Source organism: Natator depressus, chromosome 8, assembly GCF_965152275.1.
Source record: "Natator depressus isolate rNatDep1 chromosome 8, rNatDep2.hap1, whole genome shotgun sequence".
Classification (NCBI taxonomy): Eukaryota; Metazoa; Chordata; order Testudines; family Cheloniidae; genus Natator; species Natator depressus.
Window position 1 is genome coordinate 77,296,514 of NC_134241.1, and position 19,051 is coordinate 77,315,564.

General features: G+C 39.9%; 1 protein-coding gene across 1 annotated transcript in view; it reads left to right on the forward strand.

Annotated features, from left to right (window-relative positions):
• Window positions 1-19,051, forward strand: part of COL24A1 (collagen type XXIV alpha 1 chain) — a 242,407-nt gene that overhangs the window by 43,163 nt on the left and 180,193 nt on the right. Inside the window, exons 5-7 of the mRNA XM_074961390.1 lie at window positions 1,702-1,755; window positions 10,628-10,681; window positions 14,707-14,760. Coding sequence (XP_074817491.1) covers window positions 1,702-1,755; window positions 10,628-10,681; window positions 14,707-14,760 — 162 coding nt within the window. The remainder of the gene's footprint in view (window positions 1-1,701; window positions 1,756-10,627; window positions 10,682-14,706; window positions 14,761-19,051) is intronic.

Here is a 19,051-nt window from a genome sequence, read left to right on the forward strand (position 1 = left end):
ACATTATACACAGATGTGGTGTGACAGTCAGGTGGGTTATCTGAGCCTAGATCTACTGAAAACTTTGGCCTCCCAGTCAAAGAAAGCCCTTCATCACCCCTCCTGAACAGCCATGGATCCTGTCATATGACCTTCACCCAGGACTTTCTTCTGTCCTTTGAGTCATCTTTAGTCATACTGAGATGTGCCTTGAGCTGTTGAATAGAGGCACCTGGTATCTAAGGAACTCTCTTCTCGCAGTGGCCGCACTCAGCCATCAGCAGTCAGCTTTGTGCTGCTCCACTTGCTGCTCAGTTATTGTTATGTCAGTGACTCCTTCCCACTACTCCCAGCTGCATGAGGATGCTCCTGCCTCAGGCCCTAGTCTTCCCCAGGATTCCCATGCTTCGCTCCCTCAGCCCTTAATCGTGCCTTGGTCCGACGGTCTCAGTAGTGACACCTTAGTTAAGAGTGATACATTTCCCTCAGGAGCAGAGGCAGATTTACAGTAAAACACAAGGTGCCCTGGCATGGGGCCCCGCAATGACAGGAGGCCCCAGGGCCAGGCAACTGTGGGGGCAGAAGCTTGGTCCTGCCAGCTCCTGGGGCTCCTGCTGCAGGCTCTGCACCCACCGGCAGCCAAGCTCCCTCCTCCCCCGCCTCCTCCCCTGAGCCTGCCGCGTTCCAGCCCCTCCCTCCCAGTGCTTCCCCCGCCACCAAACTGCTGTTTGCCAGTGCTCAGGTTGCTCTGGGAGGGAGGGGGAGGAGCAGGGCCGCAGCACACTTGAGGGAGGAGGCGGAGAAGAGGAAGGGGCGGGCCCTTGGGGAAGGGGATGGAATCGGGGCAGGGTAGAGCAAAGGCGGGGCCCCGCACTCCCCCTACACATCGTCCCCTCCCAGCTCCCTGCTGTGAGCCACTCCGGACAGGGGGCTGGGGTAGGGCAGGGGGCTGGGAGCACCCCCACAAGATAAGAGAGAATGTTCTTTTTCTTGGCTGCATCCCAAGGAGGGGCCCCAAAAATGAACCTGAGCACAGGGCCCCACTAACTTTAAATCCACCACTGCTCAGGAGCTTGATTTTAACCCCTTTTAACTTTATTAGAAAAGTTCTTTTCTGTGTAAAATTTCTCAAGTGGGACCTCTGCACAGAGGAGACTTAAAAAATGAATTTTGGAGTGTATCAGCCAAGCTGAGTCTGAGCTAGGGCACGTCAAGAAAAAAAAGTGAGTTTTCAGGATTTGAAACAAATTGTTTTTGTTGTTCACCCATATCTCCAGAATGTCTTGTTTGATACTGTTTTATCTAAGAGGTATGTTAATCCTCAGTGAGGTGGAATTCCTAGGCCAACTTTTATTGAGCAGAAATATAGGGATACCTCAGTAATGTGATGCTTAGGATTTCCATTTATCCCAAACATTCTATGGCTGAAAAGTCATCGTCACAATGAGCTTGCTCTAATATATGTGTCGTGAATTACCTGGGAGCCCAGTGAAAAGTTAATGAATGAGACTGTCAAAGGAGTCTATGGGAGTTAGATGCTTAACTCCCATTTAATTTTAGAGGGAAATGGACACTGATTCCCTTAGGCTCCTTTGAAAATTCTAGCCAATGATTTTAGATGGAACAGTGATCCTTGAGGATGATTCTCTGCAATATTTCCACAAAGTAATGAACGTTGTTTGATGTACTTTTGAATAATCCCTCTCTTTCTCATTTTTATAGGGTTTTCCAGGGCCACATGGGAATCCAGGTTTGCCAGGGGTGCCTGGTCAAAAGGTGAGCGAACTTAATCACACTACCATAAGAATTATTTGAATGTCCGGATGTGTAACTTTTTGGAAGTCCTAGAGTTTGCTTCCAGTAATAGTAGTGATTAATTTTATTTGGTTTACAAATGGAGAGTGCAGCTATAAACAGTTTTTAAGGAAATGTAACCAATAAAACTTAGACCAAGATCAAAAGGAAAATAGCCAGTTTCACAGGAGAAAATGATGCATGTGGAATGGTGACCTGGAAGCCTTTACTCATGTGAGTATTCCTTGCTTTCCAAAGGATTTTGATTGAAGTCAATCCAACTACTTGGATGAGTCAGAATTATTCAAGTGAGGCATTTGCAGGATTGGACATTTCATCCCTGCGGTAACCTTTTGCTTTGGTCAAAAAAAAATAAAAAATAGGCCAAGTCCCTCTCCATAAATACTTCTATTTGCTGTCAAGATTTCACCTGTTTGATGGCATTTAATTACTCCAACTTTCAGAGTGTGTTGATTAAATGATAGACTAAGAACTATGGAACCTAGATTTGATATTGCAAATTTAAGAAAAAATATTCTGCTATAAGCTCCGTTAAAAACTTTCAAACCTGGGTTACAAAGGCCACTTAAATACCGCCAGGCAGATTTGTGCAGTTGCAAAATGCCTTCAACTCATATTTAGTTATAACGGTTTGATAGATACGTTAGGAAAAAACAACATGATGATTTGTTTTAGTGTGATTCCTTATGGCAGGAATCTGACCTGTAGTGACAGGTGTTAAAAACTGCTCTAGGCCATGAAAATATATCAAATAAAGCTTGTGATGTTTGACATTGTAAAACAAAGTGGCTTTGTGTTTGCTATGTGCCCTTTTGTTAGTATCTAATTTTATTACAACAATTAAACAGTGATTTCTGTAATTTGCTTTTACAATAATTATGCAAACTGTGGAATAGAGAAGTGTAGCCACTATTACTTGAAATAACTGTAGCCAGCTACTCATAGGATTTATTTCATAATATATATTTCCTTTCATTGGGTCATACCAAGATTCTGAGAGTTTATCTACTCTGTAGTTGAGTTCATGATTTTAAAAAATGAAGTAATTCATAAAAATTAATGTATTTTCTAGGCTTAGCTATGAACGCTACATTTTCTTGTTGGGCACAATTTATTATTGTTAATACTGTATCATTATTTTATGCAGAGGGAGCTAGAGCTCCACACAGCTTCTGTTTTCCTGTAAAATTACTCTCTCAATGCAAATTTCTATTACAATATTTTAATTAAATAGAAGTAAGCCAGATCCTCACCAAGTATAAACTGGAGAAGCTCCACTGAGGTCAATTGACCAATGCTGATTTACACTAGCTGAGATTGAAGACGCTTGGGTTTAATCATAGAACACACAAGATCAAATGTAATAATTTTCTGGCAGTAACATCACAATGGGTTTTATTCTCCCCTCAAGGTACGTGTGTATTTCCTGTCTACATTGAAGAGTTACACATGTGCTTCAAGAGTGGAATTTAATACATTTACAGCTTCCTAGATTGTCACTGATGACTTTAAACTGAAGGTCAGGTTCTGTCCCTGTGTGTGTGCCAGCAGTTTCCATTGACATGTATATAGTTTAGGGTTCTTAGCATGTAACCTTAGATACTTGACCTAGAGGTATAGGGTTGGCATGTGGTCTAAAATCACCAAAGCATGCATAAGTTTTTAGCAATTTTCCTAGCTATCATAAAAAAGAACTATTTCAAGAAAACTGAGTGTGTGGATTTTGGCATTGGTATAGCTGCATTGTAATGCTAAATAGATTAAATACTTATATATTTTATTTTACCTTCACAAGATGGTTTATAGTTCCTTGCTCCTGCTTCACAATTGAAAACCATGTATAAAGATGACTGCTTGTTTCTAAGTTAAAATGACAAAGAATTGCATATGTTTTATTGGGGAAATGGCATTGGGCAAGGTATCAAAGGGAACATATTTTAACTAGCTAAGAACCAGCTGCAGCTTTATTACAAATAACTTTTTTAGTTCAGTCTGTCTGAATTGTAAAAGGGAAGCAGGACACTGCTCTCTTGGCAATGGGGTAAGTAAGAGGAGGATCAGGCCCAACATGTATCATTTCAAATAATAGTTATCAACTTACACTTGTTCCTGTTCACTCCATCACCCAAACTTATCACCTGATTAGTACCTACTGAAGTCAAGGGGAGTCTTTCCACTGACTTGAAAAGGCAGAGAGTGAACACGACTTGCACTTGGGTCTCCATGCCAAAAGAAGCAAATATGGGGCTAGAAAAGGAGGGTGGAAAGATAATGGTGTGAAGAGATTTGATGGGAAAGAGAAATCAATGATGGTAAACATAAGTAAAGGGAGAAAGGCTGGTCCCCCAGTCCTGCAATTCATTGTGCACTGTCAGACTGCTGCACCTGTGCACAGCCATGCTGAGGGAATGGATCTCTGCAGGGAGGGGAGCAGTTTGCCAACATGCAACAAAGTGCAGAATTGGGGCCAAAATCAGAAAGTTTAATGTATTGAAAAGAGAGGGGGAAAAACCCTGAAAGTTCTTAAAGGAATGAAAATATTTATTATAAAAAAGGCATGGATAATTTAATGGTAGTTTTTAGAAAAACCAAATGTCCGCAGTTCTGGCTGGGGAGGAATTAGTAGCGCCCAGCTACTTTTGAATGCCCTGAATCCTTTTCATTTTGGTTTTGAAAAGTTGGCAGGTATGTCAAACAGTGGGTTTTTTTAAAAATAGTTGTCTCATTGCATATAATCTGGCAATATGACAGAAAATCTATAGCCATCCTTCACCCTAAGTAAAGAGCTTTGTCTGAGACTACAGTTTAATGTCAAGATCCAGTCTGTGGCTGCATTTGACAGGAACTTAAACGTGCTGCTGGTATCTGTCATGTCATTTCTATCTTTGGGCCAGACTCTTGTGTTTAGAGAATTGACATTGTTCACCCACATGCCACTCCATATACCACTGTTTATTGACATAACACACCAATCCTTTCTATACTTTAATGGCTACAGTGAAGTAGGGAATTAAATGAATAGGAGAAGTTGAGCCAGTTTACTGAGGAAGAAAATAGAAATATGTATACAAGCGATGATTGTACAGAGGCGTAACTATCACACAAGGCAGTAATTATATGTGGTTCTTTTTGTTTTCATAAAGTTTGTTGCATGGACAATGAATTCATTTAGCTGTAATAGATTCTGTGGTGATGATGTAAAGGTAAAATGCAGTGAATCATTGGATTCACCACTGCACTGCACCTTGTGTAGTCAGTTAAACCTGTGCAAAATGGGCATAAAGTGAGTGGAGGAATCTGATTTGAAGCATTTTATTCCCGCTTTGCATGAGAGTAAATAATTACACAAAGTGCAGGGCAGCACAGACTCAGGACTATGATTTCTAATGCCGTAGGTCCAGATCACCCTGTCCTGTGAAGAAACCTGCCCAGATGGGTTTAAGGGAGGGTTTGGACTCTGTGAGGTTTACGTGGTGGGAAGGGTTAGGAGGCTGCAGATTTTAGAGGCTGCAGTCCCTCTGAACCCTATACATTTGTGGGATATATTGTGGAATGGTCTCCCCCTCCCACACAGAGGCAGGTAACATCTTGGATGGATCTCCCTTCCCACCAGGCATCATGGCTCCTCAGAGCCTACCTTTATTTATATGTTAACTAATGTATTGTTTTCTTCTGTCTTAAAGCTGTTAAAAATTAGAAGAGCAAAGTTCTATTTGATAATTTTCTGGGCTTCACAACTTTGTTTTTTATGGGTTTGTCGTAAGAAAATAATGAAATAGAAGGGGTATGTGATTTGTCTGACAAGAGGAATTCCTGAGAGCTACCAACACAAGACTAATTGCAAAATAATTGTCATGAATTATTTTTAGAAGAACTAAATTGTTTACCGCAGGAATATCTATCTTCTGTTTGACACTGGCAAGTTTCCATCTCTGCTTGCAATATGGCCTTTCTGTTGTGCCACGCAAGCTTTGCTGTCATTAGAGAGATGCTAATCTTTATCACAGTTAAAGCACTATTCTGCAATAACCCTTGGAAGGTAAGTACTGTGTATAGAGTCTGTCTCATCTTCAGTTTGGAAGACCTGACATGCTTATCAACACAACTCAAGCATTCTCTGAGCAGTCATAACAAAGCAATACTTGGAAAAGATTTTAAAGAGAAAATAGGCCAGATCCTCAGGTGCAGTGCAGCTGGTTTCTGTCTCATCATGGGTGGACTTTGGCTGTAAGCCCAGTCTAAACAATTGAGGGAGGAGTGCCACACAGCAAGGGGGAGTCTTCACTGCTATGTGGGACTTTTATGCCATACTCCCTCCTTCCTGCTAACATAGCAGGGAAGAGTGGGCATAGGCAGGATATCTCTGTGCCACAACAGTTACAGGCTGTGTTTTCTGCTTTTTGTGGCTGTTACAGGCCAGTGTAAGTCACAACCTACCCTGAGGCTTAAATCCTGTTCTCTTGAAGCTCTAAGTGCATGGCAGCGTTAACACTTGGAAGCCTAATTGTTTTAGAATTAGGATTCTCTCTCTCTCTCTCTCTCTCGCACACGCACTCAGACTGGGCACTTTTTGCAATTATCAGATATAAGTTCATTTTTCCAGAACTCGATAGCTGAACAGTGGCTTGGCTGGTTTTCTGCATCAGAGAGGTATTTATTTTGGGCAGTTTTGTGTTAGTAGATGCAAAGTGATGCCAGTGCTACAGGGCAAGAGCTTCTTGAAGAAGAGGTGTCCTTTGCAGTTGTTAATATAAACCCCATCTTGACTGGGACTTGTGCTGACATAAGGGTCTGCCAATTTGTAAATGGGCACAATGCCTAACAGATGGGCATGAGTGTAGGCTATACACACACACACACACACACGTATGACTCGGTGGCTGAGGGCAGAATTCTCTGCTGGGAATACCTGAACAGCTGTCCATACTGATTTTAGTTACTTATACATAAAGGGCATGTGCCATCTTTAATCCAACTCTGATCTGGGCTAGCTTTAACCGTAAAAAATAATTTCCTTGGCTATAGTAAAGACATTCTTGGCAAGGCTGAACTAAGCTGAGTATGGAGCAATCCATTATTATATGGTTTTCAGCTTCAAGGCCAAAGGTTAAGTCTGTGGTCTGTACAGTTTTGATATGACGAGGTCAATGGAATTTAACCATATGTACTATGTGCAGCATTTAGTATAACTCAATAGTGGTTCTTGATCCACCTGCTGGAGGTTGTGGGTCCCCAGCATTGGTGAGTCTGCCAGTAGCAGAGAGCACTGCAGTGCCAGCCACTCAGAACCCCTGCTCTGTTGGAGGACTGAAGCTAGACTGCACAAACTAAAACAGTGGTCAGGGCAGGGCTAGCCAGGAGATCTGCTAGGTCAGTACTTCTCCCAGGGACCGCTGTTACTGAGGCTTCTATGAAATTCACAACTCCAGGAGAAGTCAATCAGAGTTTCCGGTCATTCTGGAAAATTGGGTCTTAAGTGTGTCAGAGACATTGCTCTTTGTCCAATTGATAATATATGACACTTGCCAGCAATGCTGATGTTTTTCACAAAATGTTTTGGGGACATCAAAAACATTCATATAAAGAGAGTTTTCAAATGGTTGGGGGAGTTGATGGGAAAGTGACTCACATTATAGGACATAACTGGGATTTTCATAAGATATGAGTGTTAGATAAAAGGAAGCTCAGATACATAGGGGCCCAACTGTTTCAGCCCAGGGGATGTCTCTGTGATTCAGCTGAAGAGTTTCAGTTAAACATCTGACTAAATCAGGTTGAGTTGAGAAGAATTGAACGTTAAGTGAGGCCACATTCAAGGTTAAATGGCCAAAGAGTTAATGTACATAAGTTGTTGTCTTGGTGATGGAGGTGAGGAAGGCTGTGGAAAAGGAGAGATCAGCCTGGAAGAACTCCCTTCCCCTTGTGGAAACCACTTCTGCATGTAGAGGGCATGACTTGGTTATGTCATTCAAGTTAGCAGGGCCTGATACTATTTACCTCAGAGTACTGAAGGAATTAGCTGAAGAAATCTCGGAGCCACTGGCAATAATATGTGCAAACTCCTGAATGACAGGACAGGTCCTGGAAGTCTGCAGAAGGGCTAATGTAGTGCCCATCTTTAAAAAGGGGGGGGAAAGCTGGGGAACTATAGACCAGTCAGCCTGACCTTGATACCTGGGAAGCTATTAGAGCAGTGTATAAAACGTTCAATTTGCAAATACCTGGAGGATGAAGGGATAATCACTAAAAGCAGCATGGATTTATTAAGAACAAATCATGCCAAACCAGATTGATTTCCTTCTTTGACAGGGTAACTGGTTTGGTGGATAGCAGGAATGTGGTGGATATAATATACCTGGACTTCAACAAAGCTTTTGACACCGTCCCACATGACATTCTGATAAGTAAGATGGAGAAATGCGGGCTTGACAGAACTACCATTAAAAGGATACATAATTGGTTGAACAACTGCAAACAAAGAGTAACTATTAATGGAATGATGTCAGATTGGAGGGAGGTCTTAAGTGGGGTTTCACAGGGATGTGTTCTGGGTCCAGTGTTGTTTAACATCTTTGTTAATGACCAGGATATAGGAATAGAGAACAAACTGATCAAATTTGCAAATGATACAAAGTTAGGCAGGGTTGCCAACACTTTGGAGGATCAAGCTAAAATTCAGAGGGATCTTGATAAATTGGAGAACTGGGCTACTGACAACAAAATGAAATTCAACAAAGACAAATGTAAGGCGCTACGCTTAAGGAAGAAAAACTAAATGCACAGACACAGAATGGGGGAAAACTGGCTTGGCAGCAGCACTTCTGAGAAGGATCTGGGAGTTGTGGTGGATCACAGCCTCAAAATGAGTCAGCAATGCGATGCTGTTGCAAAAGCACATGCAAGTTTAGGTGGCATTAACAGAGGCATAGCATGCAAGTTACAAGAGGTGATATTTCTACTTGGCGTTGTTTAGGCCTCAGCTGGAGTACTGTGTCAAATTTTGGTCACCAATGTATAGAAAGGATGTAGAGAAACTAGAAAGAATCCAGAGGCGAGCAACAAAGATGATCAAAGGGATGGAATGCGAGCCATATGAGCAAAGGCTGAAAGAACTGAGTATGTTTAGTTTGGAAGAGAGGAGATTAAGGGGGGATATGATAGCAGTCTTCAGACACTTGAAAGGTTGCCACAAAAAAGATGGAGAAAAGTTGTTCTGTCTTGCCACAGCAGGCAGGACAAGAGGCAATGGCTTCAAATGACAGCATAGCAGATTTAGATTAATTCTGAGGAAAAACTTCCTAACTGTAAGAACAGTAGGACAATGGAACAGATGCCTTGGGAGGTCGTGGAAGCTCCTTCACTGGAGATTTTTAAAAGGAGGCTGGATAGCCATCTGCCTTGGCTGGTTTAGACACAACAAATCCTGCATCTTGGCCAGGGGTCCCATCTAACACTATGATTCTATGACTTCTAGTCAGGAATGACTTATATCCTGCCCGGTAAAAAACTGAACCCAGGACTGTTGGATTTCTCTCTCACACTTTCTCCATCCTTCAGGGCTCTCTGCTATTTTTTGGAAATATTGGATGTGTGAAAAAAGATGGCAGAGGCTACTATTTCTGATAACATATAGAGAAAACATGGAATCATGAAGGACTGGTGGATTACTTTCAATTGACAATAACTTTCTTCTTTTAAACTCAGGCTAGAAAACTGTTAAGTTAGTGTCTTATCTATTGTAAGCCTGGTCAGTGGGAATGCTTCAGTCGCTTCTTTTAAAGAATTAATGCAGGCAGTTTACTACTTCTGAGCGTTAATTTATTACCTGGGAACCAAAAGAAATTGCCTTCAAAAAGTTGTGAGAAGCACGCACGCTTCTCAGACTCTCATGGCAATAAAAACAGGTAGTGACACTTGAATGAGAGGGGAAAGTAAAGTGTAGCACGTTGCAGAACTTAATTATGTGGGAACACAACAAGCTATGAAATATGGCATATGAAACATAACCATCTGCTTTCCTTATGCGAGACAACATTTTCCTATTGCCAGAATATGTGAAAGGCCAAATATATATTTATGCAATTTATTTCCCCAATAAAATGTCCTCTGCCTGCCACCTGAACATCACATTTCCCCTTTAAAAATATCTACATTGTTTGTAAGGAATGTAACTTCAAAACCTTGCATTTTTGAAGCAACAAATGGGCAACTTAACACTAGCCTTAAGGGAAAATTATTTCCATCATGGGGTAATTCTAGTTAGTTTTATGCCAAGTTTTGTTTTGGGAGGGAATATGCAGTGAATGAAAAATTGCAACCAACTGACTACATCTCAACAGCAGCTTTCAAGGGCACTAAAGTAAAGGATAGGAACAAAACAGAACTGAATAGAAATGACATCACAACTCTATTGGTGTTCATGTTTGATATAGTTTGAAACATCAGGCTTGCATAAATCAGCAAAGTACAAATAAAGTATTCAGTTATAACTGAGAATGCAGGCACACTGATTTGTCTGTACCTCTTACTGCATTTGCAATTAAACTCTGCCTTTTTAATAAATAATCGTCAGGTACATTATGAAGAAATGCAGGGAAGTTCAGACTCACCACATATGCATTCAGATTATTGTATTATGCCATATAGTGTGAAATGCATTTTTTAATAGGAAAATTGACATAAGGAAACTTTCCTGGAATAAGACATATACTTTGTACAGCATTAGATCCTGCACACACACAATCAGTTTCTTCAACAGTGAAAATATTTGTGGCTGGCTATATAATTAAATCATCTGTCCCTGTACCACACTGATTTCATTTCTCTGCAATAGGGCCCTAAAGGAGATGCAGCATTCTCCCCAGGACAAGCAAAACGTGGAGAAAAGGTAACTGCTTCATAATTACAGAGAAATGTTAGCCACATTTTTTTTGTTGAAGTTTGCTTATGTCGTCTGTATTGTTGGGTTTAATTATCTTTTAAGTCTAGTGCTATGTAAGTTTCAATTTCTGTTTTCCCATTATTGTTTGTCTCAGAATGGCTGATGTCTATATGGGTGGCTGGATTTTAGTGTTCTGAGATAAAGTAAGCCTCCGGCAACAGTTATGAACCAAAGACATAAAATAACAACGCTTAATGGTTCATCTGTAGTTAAATTTCAAATTCTGTATTTCATTTCTGATTTAAGAAACAAAAATTAAAAAGTAAAACTCTATTGGAAGCATTAAATTAAATTCAGTTTGTTAGGACCGGATAAATGTGGTACAGTTAAACTGTTGTTTATGTTAACTTCCTCACATCAGCAACAAAATATGAGTATTGAAACCTTATAACATCTTATATCGGTACACAAAGCTAAGTGTGACAATGGTTAAAGGAATACTTTCAACTTAAAAATCACATCTCTACCTGAACTTATTTTACCTTCTGTTATTGCAAAGGATGCTTCGTGTTAGAGTAACTGAAACTTTAGACATAAGCCTTTGTGACCGAAATCCCAGGGGAGCCAGCTGAAGTCACTCAGTTAGGATGAACTGCAAAGAATGAGGCAGACAATCCCCAAAGCTGGTGGACATTCCAATACTTAGATTTACCAAGCCAGCACAAAACCTTCTCTAATACCTTATTGCTTACCCAGAAGTCAACAACACAGTTCACTTTAAGTAACCCAGCCTCAGGCCTCCACCTAGACACCCAAGCCAGATATGATGAGGATTAGTGAATCTTATTCATCATATAAGAAAGTTCTTCCAATCCCAAAGGATCGGACATGTTACCTCCCAGGTTAATGAATATTCCAGATCTTACCCAAATACACACTTGCCGCCAATTCCTATTAACTAAACTAAAATTTATTAAAAAAGAAAAAAGAGTGAGTATAGGTTAAAAGATCAGTATACATACAGACATGAGTTCAATTCTTGAGGTTCAGATTCATAGCAGAGATGGTGAGCTTTGTAGATGCAGAGAGTTCTTTTCAAAATAGTTCATAAATTATAGTCCAATGTTTGTATTCAGGGCAGTCCAATCAGAACTGGGATCTCAGTCCTTGTGGCTTCAGCTTCCCCTGCATGAAGCATCAAGCAGATCTGTAGGATGCAGAACCCTTTCTGGTTTCAGAGTAACAGCCGTGTTAGTCTGTATTTGCAAAAAGAAAAGGAGGACTTGTGGCACTTTAGAGACTAACCAATTTATTTGAGCATAAGCTTTCGTGAGCTACAGCTCACTTCATCGGATGCATCCGGTGAAGTGAGCTGTAGCTCACGAAAGCTTATGCTTTAAGGTGCCACAAGTACTCCTTTTCTTTTTGTAACCCTTTCTGGTCATGCATCACAGCCTTTTCCCTGTTTTTCAAAATTTGACAGCCCTCTGTGTATCTGTTTCCCTCTTTCCCATATCTAGTCAGTTAGGCCTTGATTCCATAGACACTTTAGCACATGTTTAACTTAAAGCACATGAGTTAGGATTATCCAGTCCAGTGGGATTACTCATGTATTTAAAGCTGAGCACATGTATAAATCTTTGTAGTATTAGGGGATCAAGGGCTTAGTTAGCAGATTTCCCCTTTTGTTTAAGTGAGTCTTTCACACCGTAACAGGAGAGGAAAAATATTTTAAAAAGGAAAATATGATTCTAAACATACAAACTTGTGGTGGAAGGGTCCTGGGAGTAGGTATAGTCCCTGAAATGATCTTTAACTTATTTTTTAAAACTTACGAGATTTGAATTTGATGCTGTCTCTTTATAGTATTTTGATGAATTTGCACACAGACACATTGTCCTGTTCAACACTCACCAATGTCACTGTCTTCTCTCCAAAAAAATGCTAAAACATTCTGTACTTGAAAATAAAGAGCCTGATTCTGATCTCACTTACGCTGGTGTAAATCAGAAGTGACTCTATTTAAATCAGTAGCTACCCTTGTGTACGGCAGGTTTAAGTGACAGAAAAATCAGGTTTCAGAGTAGTAGCCGTGTTAGTCTGTATCAGCAAAAAGAACGAGGAGTACTTGTGGCACCTTAGAGACTAACAAATTTGTCAGTCTCTAAGGTGCCACAAGTACTCCTCATCCTTTTTAGAAGGATCAGATGCAGAGCAAAGCTCTGCTTTGAAAAAAGACTGTAAAAATGACACCTTCTGAGTCAGCAGATCTGCTTCCTGTGCTTATTCAGGATCTTATCTGCTGACTTTAGTGAAAAAATAAGCTTTCCGCCCCTCCTCTTTCTAATCCTCTTGACCCAAGACAACTTTGAGAGAATGGTCAGAATTCTATTCCAGTTCGCACATCATAAACATAATTCTTATCTAAGTTGCAATTGGCTTGCACAGGTGTGGCTAAGAACAGAGTTCGGCCCAAAGAATCTTTATGACTTTGGTGATGGTGCCAAGCCAGAAAGAATCCAGCTTGACTTGTTGATTCTAGTTTGAAGCTGAAGGACTGTTAGAAAAACATGTTTTCATTTGCGGATGGAACAAACTGGTTCAAGAAGCAATCAAGAGATGATGACTGTGGACACAACTGCAGCCGTGTCCTATTAACAGTCACTTTTCAGATTTTCACTGCATATTAAGGAATTTAATTGCACTGGGAACAAATGCAGCCACTGTTACGTAACCTTGGGGAAGCTAAGGCAGCAGAAGTCCCATCCCAGAAATACTGTGTCTTCATCACTGCTTTAGTCACAAAGGATCTTTCAGCCCTATTCTGCTATATTCATTAAGAACTCTCTTAATGCTAAGAAATCAAAGATTCTGTCCTCCACTTCACCTTAAAGTGGATTCCAAGAGTAAGCTCCTATAGTTAAATTAGTTGGTTACTTTGTCTTTCCAAAATGATTTTCAGATAAAAATACAGCGTGGTTCTTTATGGAAGCTATGGCTTGGAGGTTTATGATTACAGTTTACTTTTGAATTGCACACCTACTAATTATGGCTAACGCTTTAAGACCAAAGTGCTCATATTGAGAGTTTAATTAGCATGCTTATTTCATAATGTATATTTAGAGTTCCATTTTAAAGAGCTGCCTGTCAAAGGCAGGGCTAAATTCAGAAGTGAGACTATGTGTGTTTAGAGATCAGTTAATTTGGTGAAATGTGTATACCTCATTTGGTCCTTCCACTTGCATGTTACACAAATGTAGGCCTGGTCTACATTTAAAATTTAGGTCAACATAGCAATGGCAATCCAGAGTGTGAAAAATCCAAAAACCCTGAGCACCATAGCTATGCCAGCCTAAGCCCTGATGTAGATGCTGCTAGGTTGATGGAAGAATACTTCCGTCAGCTTACTTTCTGTTGCTCAGGGAGGTGTTCCTGCAGTGATGGAAAACCCCCTTTTGTCGCTTTAGGCTGCAACTGCACTGTGGGGTTACAGTGTCATAGCTACAGCACAGTCTAAATGTACACAGCCTACAATACCTCTGACTTTGGCCCATCGTGCTGAATGAAAAAATTTGCCAGTTCACTGTTTCCAAACAGATTTAATGACATTTACATTTAGAAAATATTTGGAATACTTCCCCCAGAAAACCTTTTTGTTTCATTTGTTACTTGCAGGTTTGTATGGAAACGAAATGTGGCAGCCATTTTTTTTTCCAGTGCAAGAAACATGTAACATTGGGGAAATCGATCTGATATGAACAAATTGAAAGTTAAGAAATAATTAAAAACTACTCACTTGGAGTGAAATTCACCTCTGGGCAAAGGCCACACAAGACCCATGTAACCACTTCAGTCCGACTTAAGCTGGCTAAAATGTAGATATTCTGAGATCCTGAAATAAATGTTGTTGTTGTTGTGTCTATTCCATTTTAAATGTCCAGGGATAAAGAGAATTTACTGCTTCCCAGGTGTTTAAGTCTTTTCAAATATTATAATAAAATGAAATGATTCTACCTTACTGTGTTGTACAGGGTGACCCAGGTCCAAGAGGCTTACTAGGCCCTCCTGGTATCAAAGGTCAGAAGGTAAGATTTTTTTTTTTAATTTTTATATTCAGCTCTCGAGTGTAAGTCCACGGGAAATCCGTGGGGGGGGGGGTCTGCATAATCGGGGCCCTCCAAGTTTGAGCTGCATAGTCTGTCTTTGGAAATTCCTTACTATTTGAAATTTACAATGGTCAGCTATCAAAACCCAACAGGCAGGACTGAATCTGAGCCTCAGATCATATACTGCATGTGCCTCTTTTTTCAGGATGGGCCCAGTCTGGAAAATAACAGATTCTCCCAAGCTATGCAAGTTACAGAGCTCCATAACAAGCCAATCTGTGTACGAGAAAGGTCAACCTAAACCACAAGAAGCCCCACCATCCTCTTCCCATTGCCCCACACCTACTTCAAAAGTTCCAGCTTTAATATCAGGAAGTGGATGGGAAGTCAGCAGGCAGTGTTCCCTGTTAGCCAGTAGTGGAAGCATAGCTGAAATGCACACCCATGTCAGCCTGTTCACCTTCCTATGTAAGCAATACTTCCAGGTTCAGTGCACACTCTGCTACTGGCAAAAGACGATGGTACATGCTGAAATCTTCCCTTTCGCTGCTTGTCTGATCTAGGTAGGGCCAGTATGAAACCTGTCTGAAACTCAGGAGCCTTGATCTAAGTGAGGCTATGGTACATGTACTGCCTCTATTCATACTGTGGATAAATATAAGACTTTGGTCCCTATGTGGTCCATCCAGAGCCTTTCCTGAGTACTAAATTAATTTAAAATGTAGTGAGCACAGTGTAAATTAGAAGTTTTTTATGGTCACTCCCAAATGGTGCGCTACTCTGAAAAGCTTGCTATGTTTCTGCTCTGGTATCATGAGCTACTTCGAGCTTCAATAAATATACTCCTGCCTGGAAGACAGAGATATTTTAAATGAGTGAATCCCACTTTATTCTCAGTTTCAGGACTGGCCACCTCTTTTCTATTCATTAATTCGTTCACCGAATCATGTGTTAATTCATTCAGTGTTAGCAATGGAGCTCAGTCTTTCAGCACCACAAAATTGGATGTTTTTCAGATGTGTGTCAGATGTGTGTCAGAGCAGCTAAAACTGTTGCCTTGAAGCCAAGTGAAATAAGTTTAGATTTTGGAAGCCACCTAATATTCACATAATTATTTCTTCACTAGGAGAAATGTCAAAGTACTCTAAGAAATAAAAACCCCATACTCCATTTAAGAAACTACCCAGGCCTTAACAGTCCATTAACGTGGGACAGCATGAGGCAAACAAAGAAGTATTCAGGAAAGGGGACAAAAGGGATGCCAAGATTGTAGGAGTGGAGTGAGTGATAGGGAGAGTACATAGACATAAAGCTGGAGAAGAAGGGTGGAATGAATATATAAATTATTTTGAAAACCACAAAAATATTGTTTAATTGGGTTCAGTAATGGATAGGAAGTTAGAAGCCTTGTCTATACAGGGCCACTCAGGGAAAATTAATGTGAATTAACTAAAGATGTGAATTTGAAGTGGATTAGTTAAACTTCATTAAACCCCTGTATGGACACTCTCATTCAGAATTAAAGTGGCCGACGTCTGATTTGGTTTAATTCACTTTTCTTGTGTTGACCAAAAGCATAAATTTACTCTTTGTAACCCAAAAAAGGAAGATGTTGCAAAATTAGTTTAAAAGCTCCTAGGAAATGTATTTCACTTGTCCACAAACTTTCTGGGATTTATCAAAATTAACCCAATTTTAAAGGTCTGACTAAAATGTTAATTTCTTATGTGGGGAAATTCCTTCCAGCAGGCTTATCCAAGTTGGAGATTTATCTGGTAGCCTGCTTATTATCACCAATTGTCACCAGCAGAGCTGTGGCATCTTCTGAGTCCCAAAACATATACTGCTTTACTATATTATCAGGTTCACAGTTTTGCTTGGATAAGCAAAGCAGTTTCTACTTAATTTTCAATAAAATCATGTTAAGCTATGTCTACAATACAAGCTAGGGGTGATGGTGTTCATTTGATTATTGGCACTTTTACTCTTTGTTTCCACTTCATGTAGAGAGTAGACACTAACTGGAACCACATTTCAGAAAACTCCAGTCTGATCTAATCTTGTAAAATCACTGAGTCCATGAATTATGTTACACCTGTAAATACTAAAAAGTATTTTATGCTTGATGTTTAATGGACCTAAGTCCAAGCTTTGCAGTTTTAAGATGCTTGATCTTTCCATATCATTACCAGAGCATACCCAAGATTTTGAACGTGTTTTCAGACTTTAGTTGAGTTGGTAGCTTGTTTTCAGTTTGGAAACTCATTCAGAGTGTATGCAAATTGTGCAATAATCCAGTTAGGAAAACAGGGGAATCCTTGGGGGAAAAAAACAAACATTCTCTTTTGTTACTTTATATTTGATTTTGTTAAATGCTGTTGGGGAACTGCTCAGGTGTGTATAAATGAGTAACATAATTCCTTTATCACCTAACTATAAAGAAGACAAAAAAATCCATAAATTCATTGCTTCCTAAGTCCTGTTTGATTTTGGCAGCTGGCTCTGATTTTTATCTTCCTGTAGATTGATCTTCAGTAAAATGATCAGCATTTAAACTGTGACATAAGTTTTAATGTGGAGTAGCTCTTGCACTATTTCAGGTCTCCCTTTTAAGTAGAATAATACCATTTCTTGGTAAATGCCCTTTTTCTCATTGACCTTCGTTGTTTTCCTGAAGGATTCGTAGGCTGACACTTTCAAAGGAGCACAGGAGATTTAAATAGTCATTTTCCCTTAATTTTAATGGTGAAATTGAATATTTCATTGGTAACATGCTGGCTGCATAATGCCTACTACTGCCCTCTCCTGGGCATAATTAGACCTGCTCAAAGTTGTGGATAAAACAATAGGATTTTTTTCATCAAAATTTGTCTGATATGGAACTTTTGTGAAATTTTGTGCAGTACTTATGCAATAGTGTGCACTGTTACAATGATTGTGAAAATGTTAGGGTCTACATTCATATTAAATTTTTATTTTTTGAATGGAGATGGTTTGTGATTAGTCATGTGCTATATGCTCTTGGTTTTGGTTTCCTGAATGTTGGAATTTAGCACAGATGGGGAAGAGGTTAGTAGCAATGAGAGACTGCGTTAGTAGAGTTTCCTTGAGAGATCTCTTTTAAAAATGCTGCACTATTCAATGGTAATCCTGTACGGTACCCACCATCTGTGCCTGTGTGTCCTTGTCTTAATAGTTTATTGTGTTGCCATTGACTACATATTTCTACTGCCTGCAACATGTTTATTTTGCAGGGCCAATTTTTGCCCAACTACACCTTTGCAAATCCAGAGTATCTCTAATGAAGTCAGTATGACAGGTTTCAGAGTAGCAGCCGTGTTAGTCTGTATCCGCAAAAAGAAAAGGAGTACTTGTGGCACCTTAGAGACTAACCAGTTTATTTGAGCATAAGCTTTCGTGAGCTACAGCTCACTTCATTGTTACTTCATGGTCTCCAAATTTATACTTGTGTGAACAAGAACAGAGTATTGTATCGTTGTCAGTCCTCTGAGGTCTGGCATGTTTGTTTGAAGCATCCATACAAAAAAGAGGAGCAGTAGCAGGAGAGTTCATAATATGTTGGTGAACAAATAATAAATATCTGTGGAAATTTCCACATTTCTGTGGTAGTGAATGGCTGAGTTTATTTCACAAAGAGTGTTATTTTCCTAGATAAGAATGAAGTTTGATTAAATGAGAGAAATTCTTCCATTGATTTCAAAGGGATAAGCACTCTCCTTTGAATGCTGTTTTAGATAAGTTTTGACGTGTTTAAAATATAATATGTTGACATCGCATAAATGTACTTTTGCCTTAAACTGGCTTTATTTTTTACCAAGAAGATAGGGTCTGGGATTTACATGTGAAGATAAATAATGTGGATCACCTCTCCCTAAGTAGAGGCACGTTTTCTGCTACCTAAGTATCTTGCCCTTCAGCGTCTGGGCTAGGCAGGGAAGAGAGGGAGAGGCTTCTCTCTTCATTATAACAACTCTAAAACTTTCACTGAAACTTGCTATGGCATCCATGTAAATTAGCTTTTGATTGCTCCTCCCTGCTAGATACACTGGACCTGATTCTTTCCTCTCTTACACCAGTCATAAATCAGGATCGACACCATTAAAGCTAACAGAATTACATTAGTGTAAAAGTGGTGTGACAGCAATATTAGGCCCGCTGCCCTTCTCAGATTCTTTGTTGGTTCCACATTAAAGTGAAGGTCTGGTTGCAGCAGTAATATAAAGAGCAAGATACTTACCTTTCAGATTAG